The 14,187-nt window shown below is 45.9% G+C and overlaps 1 protein-coding gene across 8 annotated transcripts in view; it reads right to left on the bottom strand.

The window, feature by feature from the left end:
* PKNOX2 (PBX/knotted 1 homeobox 2) overlaps positions 1-14,187 on the bottom strand; it is a 240,538-nt gene that overhangs the window by 24,132 nt on the left and 202,219 nt on the right. For all 8 annotated transcript variants that reach the window (XM_036220199.1, XM_016122625.2, XM_036220198.1 and 5 more), the window contains one exon: positions 7,561-7,749. In XM_036220199.1, coding sequence (XP_036076092.1) covers positions 7,561-7,749 — 189 coding nt within the window. The remainder of the gene's footprint in view (positions 1-7,560; positions 7,750-14,187) is intronic.

Below are 14,187 nucleotides of genomic sequence, written 5' to 3'. Positions count from 1 at the left end.
ATAACAAGGTGAGGAGCACATGTGGTACAGTTTTAGTGACATTTTTCAGCATTGAGTCTCATACCCCAGCCCAAGAACGCTTGGTCATGTTCCACCAGGAACATGGATGGCAGTGGTGTCCCTAAGTCTCTGGAAACTGCTAGAAACTGCTGGAAACCTGGGAATCCTGGGCACTTCCCTAACTGGGGAATACGTGGCCTCTTACTTTCCAGTGAGGAAATAGGTCCCAAAGCTGAAAACTTTTATAGTTTATGTCTCTCAGGGCACAGACCAGGTGACCCAGGGAGAGTCAGATGGAAGCTGGCCTCCACAGGCCTCCCTGGAAGCTGTCCTCTCCTGCTCCTTGTGCACTGTTTATCTGAGACACAGAGAAGCTAAGAGCCTCTCAGGAGGGGGCAGAGCAGTAGGGGAGCAGCTTGAGAAAGCTTGTGGCCCCTGGACTCCACCCACGGACCAGGGGCAAGGCCCTCACTCCCTGGGGCCATTGGTCATTTTTGCAGGACCACAGTGGTCATTGGGTGGATGAGTTTTACTCCAAAGCTTAATTTTGGAACAACAAAAAAGGTGACTTGTTCGAAAGAAAGACCTCACCAAGAAAAAGTGAAAGGCTCCGTATTACCTTTGGAAGCGGAGGGTGGCGAGTGGTAGCGCACAAATGAACCGATAATGACTATGAACTCTGACATTGTGGTCTGCCTGCCGCAAAGGAAGGAAGACCTCGCTGTGTTCACCTTACCAGCCACTGTCAATAGGAAAAGGGCTTATGCTGCCTGGAGAGACGTAATTTCCACTAAAGGAAGAAATTTCTGGAACAAATTAAGATGGGAGGAAGAAATGAAGACTTGAAGGAAAGAACTGATAGAAAAATTTTCCCTTGAGTTATTTTGAAATGCTGTTATTTTATCTTACCAGGATGCCTGTGAAACAGAGGAATGAACTGAATGACCTGCAAAAGTCCTTCCACCTCAGGAGTTTAGGAAAACCGTTCCCTAAGATTTACTGCGTGGGTGGGCGAGAGGTGAGTGGGTTCAGGGAGTGCACCGGTCCCACAAGCTAAGCCTGGTGATCCTCAGCTGTCTGGGATCCGCCCCTTCCTGGCCACTAGGGGTCTCTGCAGATCCACCAGCCCAGACCGGCTCCCCAAAGCCTTCCCAGGCCTCCCAGGAGGGAGGGCTTGCTTGTGACTTGCCAGGACAGGGGCGTGGGGAGTCAGTTTTGAGTGCTTCCCTTTTGCTGCACAGCCTGTCCTGACACACCCTGGGCATGGCCATGGCCCACACTCTGGACTCGAATGCTTCCCGTGGGCCCGACAGTAGACATACAGCACAACGGTTCTTTCTCACGCCTGCATCTTATTTCCCTAGCTCGGTTTCAGGTTTTGTTTTGCTTTTGTTTGGTTGGTTGGTTGATTAGTTGAAGGTTTTTTGAGAGAAAGAGAGGTCTATCTTTACATTCCCCTGAACTGCCTAGCACAGTGTTGGGCACATGGTAGACACCCAGTAAATGTGTGGCCTGGGCTTTGGCCTGGGCTGGGGTGAGCATGTGCCTTAGGGGAGCTGGGAGGTTGCCGCTGTCCCCAGACACTCCGTTCCTGGCAGTGTCCCTCCACTCTGGCAGAGCCCATGTGCTGTCTTAGGCTAGGAGAAGCCGGGTTCCCAAACTCGGGAAAGACAGTCACATGTAAACAGCCACCTAATCCTGTTCTTATTCCACTCCTGTTGGGGGCTTTAGTCTCAAGGGAAAGGCACTCTGGCTTGTGGGGACACATGGCAGCTGCAGCTCTTAAGGAACATTCCTTCACGGAAGGAGAGGCCTGCTCAGGTTTCCTTCGCCTGGCTAGAAGGGGCCTCTTGGTCCCTAGGCCCCCTGAGCTAGGGGGCTGGGGGATAGGAACCGACAGGAGGGATGGATCTAATAATGCCCATGACAGGAATTAGGCAGGGTACTTCCTGGAACTCAGCTTCCTGTCATTTTGGTCTGGGCATGTCCCCTTTTCATCTCAGTGACAATCTTGCAGGTATACCACCTTACCCTACCCCTGCTCAGCTGTAAGACTCACAGGTCAGATCCTCAGGGTGCCTGGCCACTGGGTAGAACTGGGAATTTGGCTGAGGTGATGGTCTCCCACCCCTTTGGCTTCCTGCTTATTTGAAAATGCAAACTCCTTGTACAGGTCAATAGGCAAGTCCACCTTCCCTAAGGAGTATGTACTGATTAGTCCCCTGCCCACTTTTTTAGGGAGTAGCACAGCTGGGGAGTTATAACTGGTCAGCCAAGCTCAGAATCTCAGAATCGTGTTCACTTTGTACTTCTCCCTACTTTTAATCAATTAGCATATCCGAATTCTTTCTTCCCTGTAATTAGGTTCTTCCTCTCTAGTCTCTAAATCCCTGAGCTATAGCCAGGTAGAGTCACCCCTCCCCATCTAGAATGCAGGACCCCTGGTTCTTCTTTCTGTGTGTCACAAAAAAGTAAAAGGACTCATTATACTAAGTAGAACACTGACTTTGGAGTAACCCTTCCCAGACTCTGCCGCTTATTAGATGCGTGGCCTTGAGCAGTGTCTTAACTTCTCTGAGTTTCCTTTTCCTCAGGTACGAAATGGAGCAGATGATGTACAGCCTCGTAGTGAAGAGTAAATAAGATAATACGTGTAAAGCATCTGGTACATACGGTGTTGGAGACGGAGGGGCTTGAATAAATCTGACACTCCCCCCTTTCTCTGACAGGTCTTCTCCGAGCGATACAAGAGGCTATTCAATTAGTCTTCATCGTGACTCCAACCCTTACCCCATTGACTACACTCTTCATTAGCTTTAAAATCTTTGGCAGTTGGCCATCACTATCAGCCTCCAAGTGTAACCCCCTCACAAATTTGGCTGCAAGACACTTCATCATTACATGTGGAGGTTAGAGATCATGTCATATCCATTTTTATATTCTTGGAACTGAGCAGACTCAATCGGTGCTTGGATAGGGACTCTAAAAGGTGGTCTCTGTCCCTTTGCATCTCCTAGACTTCAGAGCTCCCAGATAGTCTACTAACCCTCACCTGCCCCCACTCCCAAGCATGCTTAAAATGCCCCACCCCCAGGCCAGTAAACCTGCAACTTCTCCAATCAAGATGGGCTAAACTCTCCTGCTGGCCTCACTAATCCACACTGAGGTTTGCTCTGTCTCTAGGCAGGAACAGACCCTGGCCATGAGGTTGAGCAGGCTGGGCCTGGGCTTTCCCTGGGGGAAGGAGGATGCTGAATGGTGACTGGGCAACTTTCAAGCCACATGTGAGGTTTGCTTAGTCCAGACCCCTCCCGTGGCTCCTCCCCCATCTCTTTGGCATCTCCTTTCCTGCCCTTCCTCATTTCACTCACCCTGGGCCTTCTATGGCTCACATAGTTTAACTCCTCAGGTGTGACTCCTAGCCCCTCCCCCTTCTCCATGATTCACTTGTGTTTTCACAGGACCTAGCATGGTGCATGCAGTAAGTGCCCCCCCCTCCCCATACTTGGCAACTGGATGAGAACTGTGGCTCAGCCCCCTTTGCCCTGGCATAGAGCCGAGGTTTAAATCTCCATGGAGACAGAGGGATGGATTCCAAGTCAAATTAATACTTGGGCGAGGCAGGAGTTAGGTTCTCTCTAGTGGATTGGTTTAGTTTGTGCCATGTAGATAAAGATAGGATAAGCCTGAGTCGGAGTCTGATACGAGCCTCCTTACAGAGGATGCTGCCCCTGCATGAAGCCTGGGTGTCATCAGGTGCAGGCAGTACCAGATGGCTTCCCAGGGACGTGGAAAGAACAGGCTGTGGCCCAAGTCCTTGAAACTGTTTTAGTTCTCTGGCTTGGTAGAAGCAGTCTCCCCTACTCCCCACTCCCATTGCATCCCCAAAGAGAAAACGCACATCTAGAAATGGAAGGCCAAGCAGGAAACACACCGGGACCCAACAGAGCTGGATGGGGATACAGTATGGCATCTGAGGAGGGGGCAGGGGGAACCCATTTGAATAAAAACAATCTACTTTGCAACACAAGGCTGAATGATTAGCACATAGGGAAAACCATGAGCCAGCACTTTTCAACAAAGCTTGGCGGGTGGCTGGAATGTTGATCCCGAGGAGGATCATGTTCCAGAGGGGAGACACCCCTCCCCAGGCCAGGCTGGCACTCAGTGCTGCTATTTCAGGCTGGGAGGATTAAGAATGAACTGTGATAAATGCGCACGCGCGTGTGCACGCACCTACATACACACACACACACTCACGTATGCACATACATGCATGTACTCGACACTCCTTTTCTCTCTCCTCTCCACACTGTCTCCTGTGCCCTGATCCGGAGGCCCGCCTCCCACACTGAAAAAGTCTCTTGGCAGCCCCAGGTCTCTCCTTGGAAAGGCCCATGCTGGTAGCCACAGCTTACCCCAGCGAGCCAATGGCAGGAGCCTGACTGGGGACATGGGTGGGGACCGCTCGTGGCACATCCTACTCGCCTTTCCCTCCTCCACACACCGCAGACTTGGCACTGATCCACACCCTTTATCTCACGGTCCACCACTCCTCCTTCTAGCTCTTCTGTCTCTGACTTTCTTCACCTCACTCCCTGCCCCCAGGTCTGAGTCTCTTCCCTGTGTGGCTCTTGTCCTCCAAACCTCAGCGTTTCTCTATCTCCCTCTCGTATGAGACCCTTGACATCTGTCTTTCTTTCCTTTTCCCTTTCTTCTATTTCTCCTTCCTCCTCTAGCTTCCTCTTGCTTCTCTGTCTCCCTCTCCATCTTCCTCATTACATTCTTCTTTTGACAGATATTTACTGGCCATCTCTCACGTGCAAGGCCCTGTGGTAGCCGTCATCAGGTGTGGGTTATAATAACAATACTATACTGTCTCTACTCAAATAATGTTTATTATCCAGGAGAAGAAAACGAGGCTTACACAAGTGACTATAATATAAAGTCACATGTGACATTTACCATATAAATGGCCCGGCATGCTTCAGCTGCTGGTTGAGAAAAAGAAAACTCCATTCTGGATGGGGCGTCAGGGAGCGCTCCACTGGGAGAGCAGCCCCGCTGCTGCCCTTGGGGAAGAGGCTCAGTTTGCTCCTGCAGAGATGTGGAGGCCTCACCCCAACAGATGCGCATGGAAGAACGGTGACTTGGGAAGGACTTAAATGTCACAGGGAAGGATGTGGAAACTCTGGGAGGAAATCAGAGTTTTTGAGCAGGAGAATGATATGAACAAAGAGCCAGGAAGATAAATACAGCAGCAGAAGCTTAAGAGGTATGTGTGTGTGTGAGAGAGCATATGTGCGTTTGCACATGGATGTGTATGCATGTGTGCACGTGTGAGTGTGTGATCGTGTGTAGGAGGGCTGAGGATAGCGAGAGCAGACCAGGAGTGGGTTAGGAAGCCCTGACAGTAGCCTGTGTATAATTACCTTATTTACTCACTGAAGCCTGAACTAAGTAGGTGGTAGCAGTCAGAGGAAATGAAAAGACAAGTTTGAGAAATACCTCGCTGTCTTTTCCTTTCTTTCCTAGTGTCTTTGTTTTTGTCCGATCATCTGATTTCTTTCTAAGTGGATCAGAGGTTTTCCGCAGTGGCCACCTCAGGGCCAGCTTCATGGTCAGGCAGAGATCTGACGCGGGTAGTGATAGTAATCAAAGTTCTTTCCTCTTTCCTCGGAGCTGAGAAGCACTGAATGCTGTGATCCCAGGAGGACTGACTTTTATAGGCAGCATCTCTGAGATCTTGCTCACCCAGAGCCCATGTTTGCTTCTTTGCCAGCCCTGCATCTCCAGTGACCCTGCTCGTGCAGCCTCATTCATCAGCCTTGGGACCCCAACCTTGAGGGGCCCCCGTGACTGCTAAGGCCTCTGACCCTGCTCTCTTTCCCTACTACTCTGATACACCCCTGACATCAGAGCTCGGGGTAGAGTTGGAGGGCCCAGGAGGGGAAATGCAGAGCCTCTCCAAGGACCTGATTATTTCCAAAGACTGGTGCTAATTTTCTGATATGATCCTCACATCTCTGTGAGGCACTAAACCCTCATTACTTTTCCTGACCGATGCATTCTAATTAGATCAACACTTAAAAAAAATTCACAATAGCCACAGGATGGCTTTCCATCTCATTAACTCCTCACTTATTATTTTCATGAAAATTACTGATAAAAATGTGCATCTCCATTTGGTGAGGCCTCACAGCCTCCTCGGCGCCTATCTTGCATCTCTCCCGTCACCGGGGCTGCGCAGCGTCGCCATGGTAACCCACAATAATAGAAACTAATAAATTACAAACGAGATGCTCGTTGAGCAATTATTGTCCTCTTTTATGCAAGTTTCTTGCTAATTTTGATCATAAGGGAAAGTACAATAAGACTCTGAAGGAATGAGTCTATTTCAAGAGAATATTAGCAAGCAGAAGCCTGGGCGGCTGTTTTCAGATCTGTAATAAAGTGATTTGGTGATTTCAAGCAATGGGAAGAGGAAATAAACTTCTTGTCTCACGTCCCATGCAGTATTCACTATCAAGTACCACAAAGATCCCACTAGGGTGGGTTTGATTGATACTTATTGTCAAAATGTGCAAGACACGGCTGGCCTTCTGGAGGTCACCTGCCTCTACCAACCTAGAGAGATAGGTTGTACGTGTCGGTCCTTAAAACTTAGAGATACAAATGGCACCCCTTTCTAAGGCACTCTTTCCAGCATCTCTTGCCAATCATCCTTACGAAGTTCACCCATATCTCCAAGACTGATTGTCCTATGAGAAGAGGCTACTCTAAACCTCCTCGGGACATTCCACATGTCTGTCCTGGAGTCTGGAACTCGGTGGAAAAGGAAGAAAGTGGGGACTCTATGGAGTACGTAGACACCAGTGAGTTTGAGGGAAAGGTATCACCGGACAGCTTTCTTAGCTTGTAGGTTCTGGGAATAGGTTCTAGAGAGAAGAGCCTATTCTCAGCCAGAGCACATAGCCACTATTTCCACATTCCCCAGTTTCCAGGATGAAGGTGGCAGGTGACTTGAGGTGATATTTGTAGTGGGAGGTAGATGTGCCAAGGTACTAGACAATGACCAGGGAGAAGCAGCTCCTTGGGGGACTGTCTTCATCTATTAGGTAGGCAGGATTCAGGAAAGGACCACTTTCCCCAAGCCTTCTCAGGAACCCAGGGAACTCAGCAAGCTTTCCTGAGAAGTCGATGGGTCTGGGATGTCTGGGTCCATTACCAGCTCCATCCCTGCCTCATCCTCCAGGAAAGCTGTTCATCTCCTTAACTTTCATGCTCATTTCTATGGCTATCTTGAGCTAGGAAGCCAGGAATCACTTTGGACATTGTCCCCCTCAGATCTGGTCATCTTCTAGGGAATACTAATGCCCTGTCACGGTGGACTCTGGTCAAAAAGAGGCTATGGGGTCTGATGAAAAGGAGGAGTGGATTAGAGGAGGACCCTTGTGGCAGAAGGATCCAGTGAGTCTAATCTACTTTCCTAGGTCACTGGGGGACCTTCAGACATTCCTATATCTGGCTTAGGACATCAGACCCAGCCTTGTGTGTTACCTGTGAGTGAAGGTTTATGGAGGGCTGGTTGGGGGAGTAGGGCCCTCCAAGATCATTCCTGAGCAGGTTATCACTGTGCATCTTTGTTTTGAGGCAGGTGATGTAACGATTACAAAAGTCCTTGCAGAGTTCATTGACTTTCTCCAACTCCAGCAGGTGGATTCTCAGGACCTGGATTGCCTTCACCATCTGTGGAGAGGGAGGAGAGGTGAGCTCAGGTTTTCATATCACATTTCCCTTGCTGCCTTGACTCCCCCAGCCCCCACCAAGCCCCAAGCAAACCAGGGGAGAGGAGCCCATCCCCTGTCCCAGGTATGTGCTTTCTCATCCACATAATTTAAATTCTTGTTATTTATCTGCTGATGGTTCACTCGCCTTGAGCCTACTGTTATCACAGCTGTTCTCAAGGCAGTTGTGATATTCTGAGAACAGCACTGGCCTTAGAGCTAGAAGGAAGAGTCTCAAGATCCTGCCATTTATGACCTGCATGGCCTTGGGCAATTGCTTAAACTCTCTGCGCCTTCCTTATTGTCTGACAAATGGAGATGATGCCCTCCCTAACGACTGGACTGTATGGATTTATTGACAGGATCATATGAAACTGTAAAGTGTAAAGCACTAAATAAGCACGAGGAAGATTGAGATTTGAGTTCCTGGCATGTGCCTTGAGAGGTCAGGGACTATCTATTCTTAAACACCTATGCTGAGTGCATCCTGTGATGGAGGTCACCTTGTAGATGCTCTACTGATCCTTGCTGACTGACTGAATCACTCCGCACGAATTTGCTGGGTGCTCAAACACATAACTGTGGTGGCCTTTTCCGTGACTTTTGGGATGTTGTATGAGTGCCTATTGACTCTTCAAATGGACATTCCTAACCTTTTCAGAGCAAGAAGTTATTTCTCAGTTGAAGTTTTCCTCTTTATCATTGTTATCATAATAAAGAGAAAGTGCTGTGGGAGGTATGGAAAATGGAGGATGAAAAAAAATACTGCCCTTGATCTAATCACCCTAAAAGAATGATAATGTACTTTGCTTTTTCCACTTGCATATGTTTTAACACAGTTTCTATCACCTCATATGGACAAGTTTGTTTCCGGTTTTTGCTTTTACCAAATGTATTTTTCTAATTGGTAAAATGTTTTTCTTTATTCTCCCTTCTAGACTATGAGCTTCTAGAAGGTGGGGATGGTGTCTAACTTGCTCACCAAGTTATCCTCAGCACCAACACATACAAATACTGAGAAAATATTTACAGAATGGCCGAAAGTTATTGAGTAAATATATTTTTAATTGTTGCAAATCATCCCATGTATGTGCCATATGTAACCAATCCCCTATTTAGATTACTTCTAATTTTTTGATTTTGTAAAAATTGTCTCAGTGACTATTTTCCAGACTTGTAGCTTTTATTCATGTTCTGCATTATTTCCTTAGGATGAATTCCCAGAAGTGGACATTCTTTAGGCTCACGATAAATATTGCCAAATTGCTTTTAAAAAAAGCGTTGTTCAAATAATGTTGGAGCTCTTGGGCATCCACAAGCAAAAAAGAGAACCTTGATGTAAATCTCACATCTTATACAAAAATTAGTTCAGTGAATAAAAGACTTAAATGTAAGTTATTAAACTATAAAACTTTTTTTGGGGGGGGGAACAGAAGAAAATCATCAGACTGAGGACTAGGCAATGAGGTCTTAAACTTGACACTGAAAGCATGACTCAGAAAAGAAAAACTTGATGAATCGGACCTCATCAAAAGTAAAACATTTGTTCTTCAAAACGACCCTGTGAAGAAGATGAAATGACAAACAGACTGGGAGAAAATATTTGCACACCACGTATCTGACAAAAGACATATCTGGAATATATAAAGAGCTTGCAAAACTAAACAGTAAAATACCAGACAATCCAATTAGAACATGGGCAAAAGACAACATCAGACATTTCACTGAAGAGAATATACAGATGGCAAATAAGCACATGAAAAGATGTTCAATGCCATTAACCATCAGGGAAATGCAAATTAAAACCACAATGAGATATCACTACACACCTATCAGAGTGGTTAAAATAGAAAAATAGTGATAACACCGAATGCTGGTGAGGAACTGGGTGCTGGATCACTCACACATTGCTGATGGGTATGTAAAATGGTACAGCCCCCCTGGAAAACAGTATAACAATTTCTAACAAAACTAAATATATGCTTACCATACAACCAAGAAATTGCACTCTTGAGCATTTATTCCAAGGAAATAAAAATGTATATTTACACAAAAACCTGTATATGAATGTTCAAAGCAGCCTTAATTCTAATAGCCCAAAACTGGAAACAACCATCCTTTAATTCAGCAGGTGAATGGATAAAGGCATTGTGGTACATCCATATCATGGACTACTATTCACGAACAAGGAGGAACAAACCGCTGAAACGTTCAACAACTTGGGTAGATTTGAAGAGAATTATGCTGAGAAAGAAAAATCATTCTCAAAAGGTTACATATGGTACGATGCCATTTATATAACATTCTTGAAATGACAAAATTATAGAGATGGAGAACAGGTTGGTGGTTGCCAGGTGGTCGCGGTGGTGGGGGCGGAGGGTGAACCATTCTGTGTCTTGACTGCCATAGTGTGCACATGAATTTACACATGTAATAAAATTCCACATAACTACACACACACACACGCACGCGCGCGCGCACACACACACACACACGTAAAACTGGTGATACCTGGGGAAACAAAGACGAGAATCTCTCCCAGAGAATTTCGACTTCCGGTGTGAATGGAGCAGCGTGGCTGGAAGCCAGCGCCACAGCCCTCGCTGAGCTTCATGGCATTTTAAGTGAGGAGCGACTGAGGAGTTCCTGGGTTGGTATTTGGATTGTCTGACAGGCGGGGACTGTACTCAACTAATTAAGGGCTCTTGGAGTACTCAATTAGGCTGTCACTCAAAGACGGAAACCAATAATTTTGTGTCTTCATGCAGGGCTCAATCACAGGGTCTCGTCCTAAGGGAGTGCTCCCTCCATGAGGCCGAGACTAATGGAGACGATGCTGTCCCTGGCCCCGGGGAGAATAGCGACTTTAGCATGAATTATCTGGACTGAAAAATGGAGTTAGGTACTGAATCAATATTTGCTCTTGCCTAAATTTTCTACTTGACTTTCGCCACGGAGAACTCAGTTTATGAATCTCAGAGTAATTAGCACAGTAAAGGCGTTTAACAGATACTCATCGACCAATAACAACAGCAACAGAGTTTTTACGCTACTATGTCTCAGGCCCTGCGTTAGGCCCATGGCATGTCTTGTCTTATTTCCTCCACAGCCACCTTTGCAGGTGCTTACGTTATCGTCCACACTTTACAACTGGAGTAAATGAAGCTCAGAGATGTGGTTTTACTTGCTTCAAGTCACACAACTGGTAAGCGACAGAAATAGGGTGTGCAGCCAGGTTGCCTGTGTTGTGGCTTGGTCCTCAATATGGGCTCTCAGGATTTATGTAGGTAGAGAAAATGGCAGTTTAAGGGTACGTGGTTTAGGGAGAAAGTGGCTCAGTGACGTAAATTATAGGGTTTCTAGGAAAACCAAACAGCTTTGGGGACATTAAAATTTTCAGAGCACTTCTTGGTACTCTTCTCTCTTTTGGCTGCTCAAGTTTCTCCTCTCTCACTCCTGGCCTAGCCCCCAGGAGCCAGAATACCTCAACAGTGCAGGTGTCGGCCTCCTTGTACGTAAAAAAGAGAGGGTTGGACTGTCAGGTGCCATCTGTTTTCTGATTCTCTGAACATTACCAGGACTTCTGCTCTCAGTTCACTGACAGTGCTAGACGGGCCCGTGAGATGATCTGGGCCACATTCTAGGTAAGTGGAAGGACCATGCTCTCAAGAACACGAGGCCCTCCCAGGGAGAACCTTATCGCCTCAGACCACCTGACTGAGTTCGCCTGTGAATTTACCAAATTCTCTCCTGCCTTAATAGAAAGTGCTTACTCAGGCTTCTGTATGCACCAAGAACATTTAGTGCCTCCATAAACTCAACCTCCCTCGATTTCATGTTATCCATTCAACATAAATACTGTCTCACTAGATGCCACACACTGGACAAGGCATCTGACTTGAATAAATTGTCCAATTAGCTTTGTCTTCTCCAGACAAAAGAATCCTAATTCCTTAAATCTTTCTTTTTCTCCCCTTTCTTCCCTCTCTTCCTTTTTTCTTTCCCTTTGTTTCTTCTCTCCTTTCTCTGAGTTTTCCTTTACTGGACTATTTTTCATTTTTAATCAACATTTTATTCACTCATTTATTTTTAAATCTTTTTGTGAAGTAATACATACACAATTCACACACGCAGAAAAGTGCCCATATCTATTCATTTATTTTTTAAAAACATAGCCAATAAGTACTTATTATTTTTAAAAAAAGAATCAGAAAATACACATAAGTAAAACAAAATAAAGAGTAAAATCCACCCAGTTAGTTTCGCTCAAATGAAATGCACACACACGGTGCTTAAACCGGGTCTGGTGCCAGTGGCCAAGAGCGGAGCTACCTTTTGGTCTAATAAAGCGCAGTCGAAGGATTACTTTTTTATGGGATAATAGACTCGGTTTAAAGATTTAAGAAGGTAGAGTAAATCATAATGGTATTCCGAGGCAATGAATATGTAGGACTTATTCAATATTAGAGGAAAAGATGGGCAACGCCATTAATGTGGGGTGGCTGCCTGGCAGAGCAGAAAGCCTGTGGGGTTTACTGTCAGACAGCCTGGATCTGAGTCCCAGCCTACCGTTTACACATTGGGTGATACCGGGCCAGAGCCATGACTTCTCTGAGCCTCAGCGTCCTCATGTGTAAAACGGAGATATGATCATCCCTAACGCCCAAGATCTGGGAGGTCCTAAGGGAGATGACAATGTGAAAGTGCTTCCTTCATAAACCACAGGGAATCGAACGCATACGCATTTTTAACTTCTTAATAATTTCTATATCCTGTTGTCTCTTCCATTGCTACTCCGTATTCAGCTAGTGGAAAAATAATCATTCCCAGTGTTTTTTTTTCTATATTTATGTTTCATAAATCATCCTTTGTCCTACGTATTTGCAATTTGGGGCTTTTGCCTCTACATCAGAATAAACCTCTGATTTAGTAAACTATTTTTCTAAGTGATCGATGTCATATAAAAAGTTATTCCAAGTCTTCAAAAACAATGACAGTTGCATGTAATTTAATATCATCGGCAAATGTGATAAATGTGTCTTTTAATTCCTTTCCCCAAGTGTTGCTCCATCTTTTAGCTTCTCTCCCTCCCTTCTCTTTCAAAATAAAGAAAAGTCCTTGTTTTCTAAAAAGCAAAACAAGCTGCAACCTTACATTTTTGTCTCATAACTGTGCACCAGGCTCACAGGTCCCAGGAAAGTACACAGGACTGGGGCTCCTTGTTTTCCATGAAGCTACATGGTGTGATGTTCTGAATCGATTATTTTCTGCCTGGGTATTCTGGACAAGTGTTACAACTTTCTGTAAAATTTAGGATGATAATAATGCCTACACGGTGGAGCCGTTGTAAAAATTGAATAAGATCATGTATGCAAATGTTCTGGACACAGAGTAGCTATTTGATAAATGCCAATTCTTTATGCCAGTGTGTCCCCTCCCTCTGCCATGAAGGTTCTTTCTAAAAAAGTGGCCTCTCTTGTAGAAAGTGGCCTCTTCACTTGATAGTAATAAATCTTGCCTTTGAAAACAATTATATACAGAGCACTTTTCAAGTTGCAAAATGCTTTTCTCTCCATTATCTCATTTGAGTCTCATAACCGCGGGACACATCTCTCCCGGAGATGGGGAGATGGAGGCTCGGAGATTAGGGACTCGGCTAAATTGCAAGCAGCAGTTTAGGGAGGTGCTCGTGCCTCGCAGGGTAGATTCTTTCTACCCTCTTCCTCTCCTCCTTCTTTTGCGAGTTGGGAAGCTGGAACTAGTCGTCCTCACTTACAGAGGAAGGAGTTTATAAACATGCATTCCTTAATGTGCTCTGATACTTCCTGGGGGTCCTTAGGGGAGCCAATGCTAAAATCTAGTCAGGAATTTTTCCAGACCAGACCAGCTCCACCTGACCGGTGGGAAGGGCAGGGTCACTGGAACAAGGAATCGGACATGGAGGAATGAAGACTGGGGACAGAGAACTGCCATATGATGGACGGATGGAATGAACATTTACGAACGCCATCATGCATGACAAGTTAAATCACTTTTAAGTCAATAATTTGGTACTTCCGCTCCAATGTCCTCAGAATTTGGAGAAGCAGTGTGGTTCAGAGAAAAGACGTGGGCCTTGAGAGTTAGACCCACTTGGTGCAACTCCCAGCTCTGTAACTTACTGGCTTTGGGATCTTAGGCCTTGAGTTTCTTCTCTGTAAAATAGGGATGGTCATAACTACTTATCAGGGCAGAAACAAAGAGCAGAGCAGGTGCTTGAGAACAACGGGTTTTGGAGGCTGAGTCCCGGGTTTTCCATCTGCTGGGAGACCCTGAACGATTTACATAATCTTTCTGCACTTTACTTTTCTCCTCTGTAAAATGGGATAATAATAGTGACTCCTTCAGAGTTGTACTGAGG

Source organism: Rousettus aegyptiacus, unplaced genomic scaffold, assembly GCF_014176215.1.
Source record: "Rousettus aegyptiacus isolate mRouAeg1 unplaced genomic scaffold, mRouAeg1.p scaffold_m13_p_5, whole genome shotgun sequence".
In the NCBI taxonomy this organism is placed as follows: Eukaryota; Metazoa; Chordata; class Mammalia; order Chiroptera; family Pteropodidae; genus Rousettus; species Rousettus aegyptiacus.
This window is presented reverse-complemented; position numbering and strand designations above follow the sequence as displayed.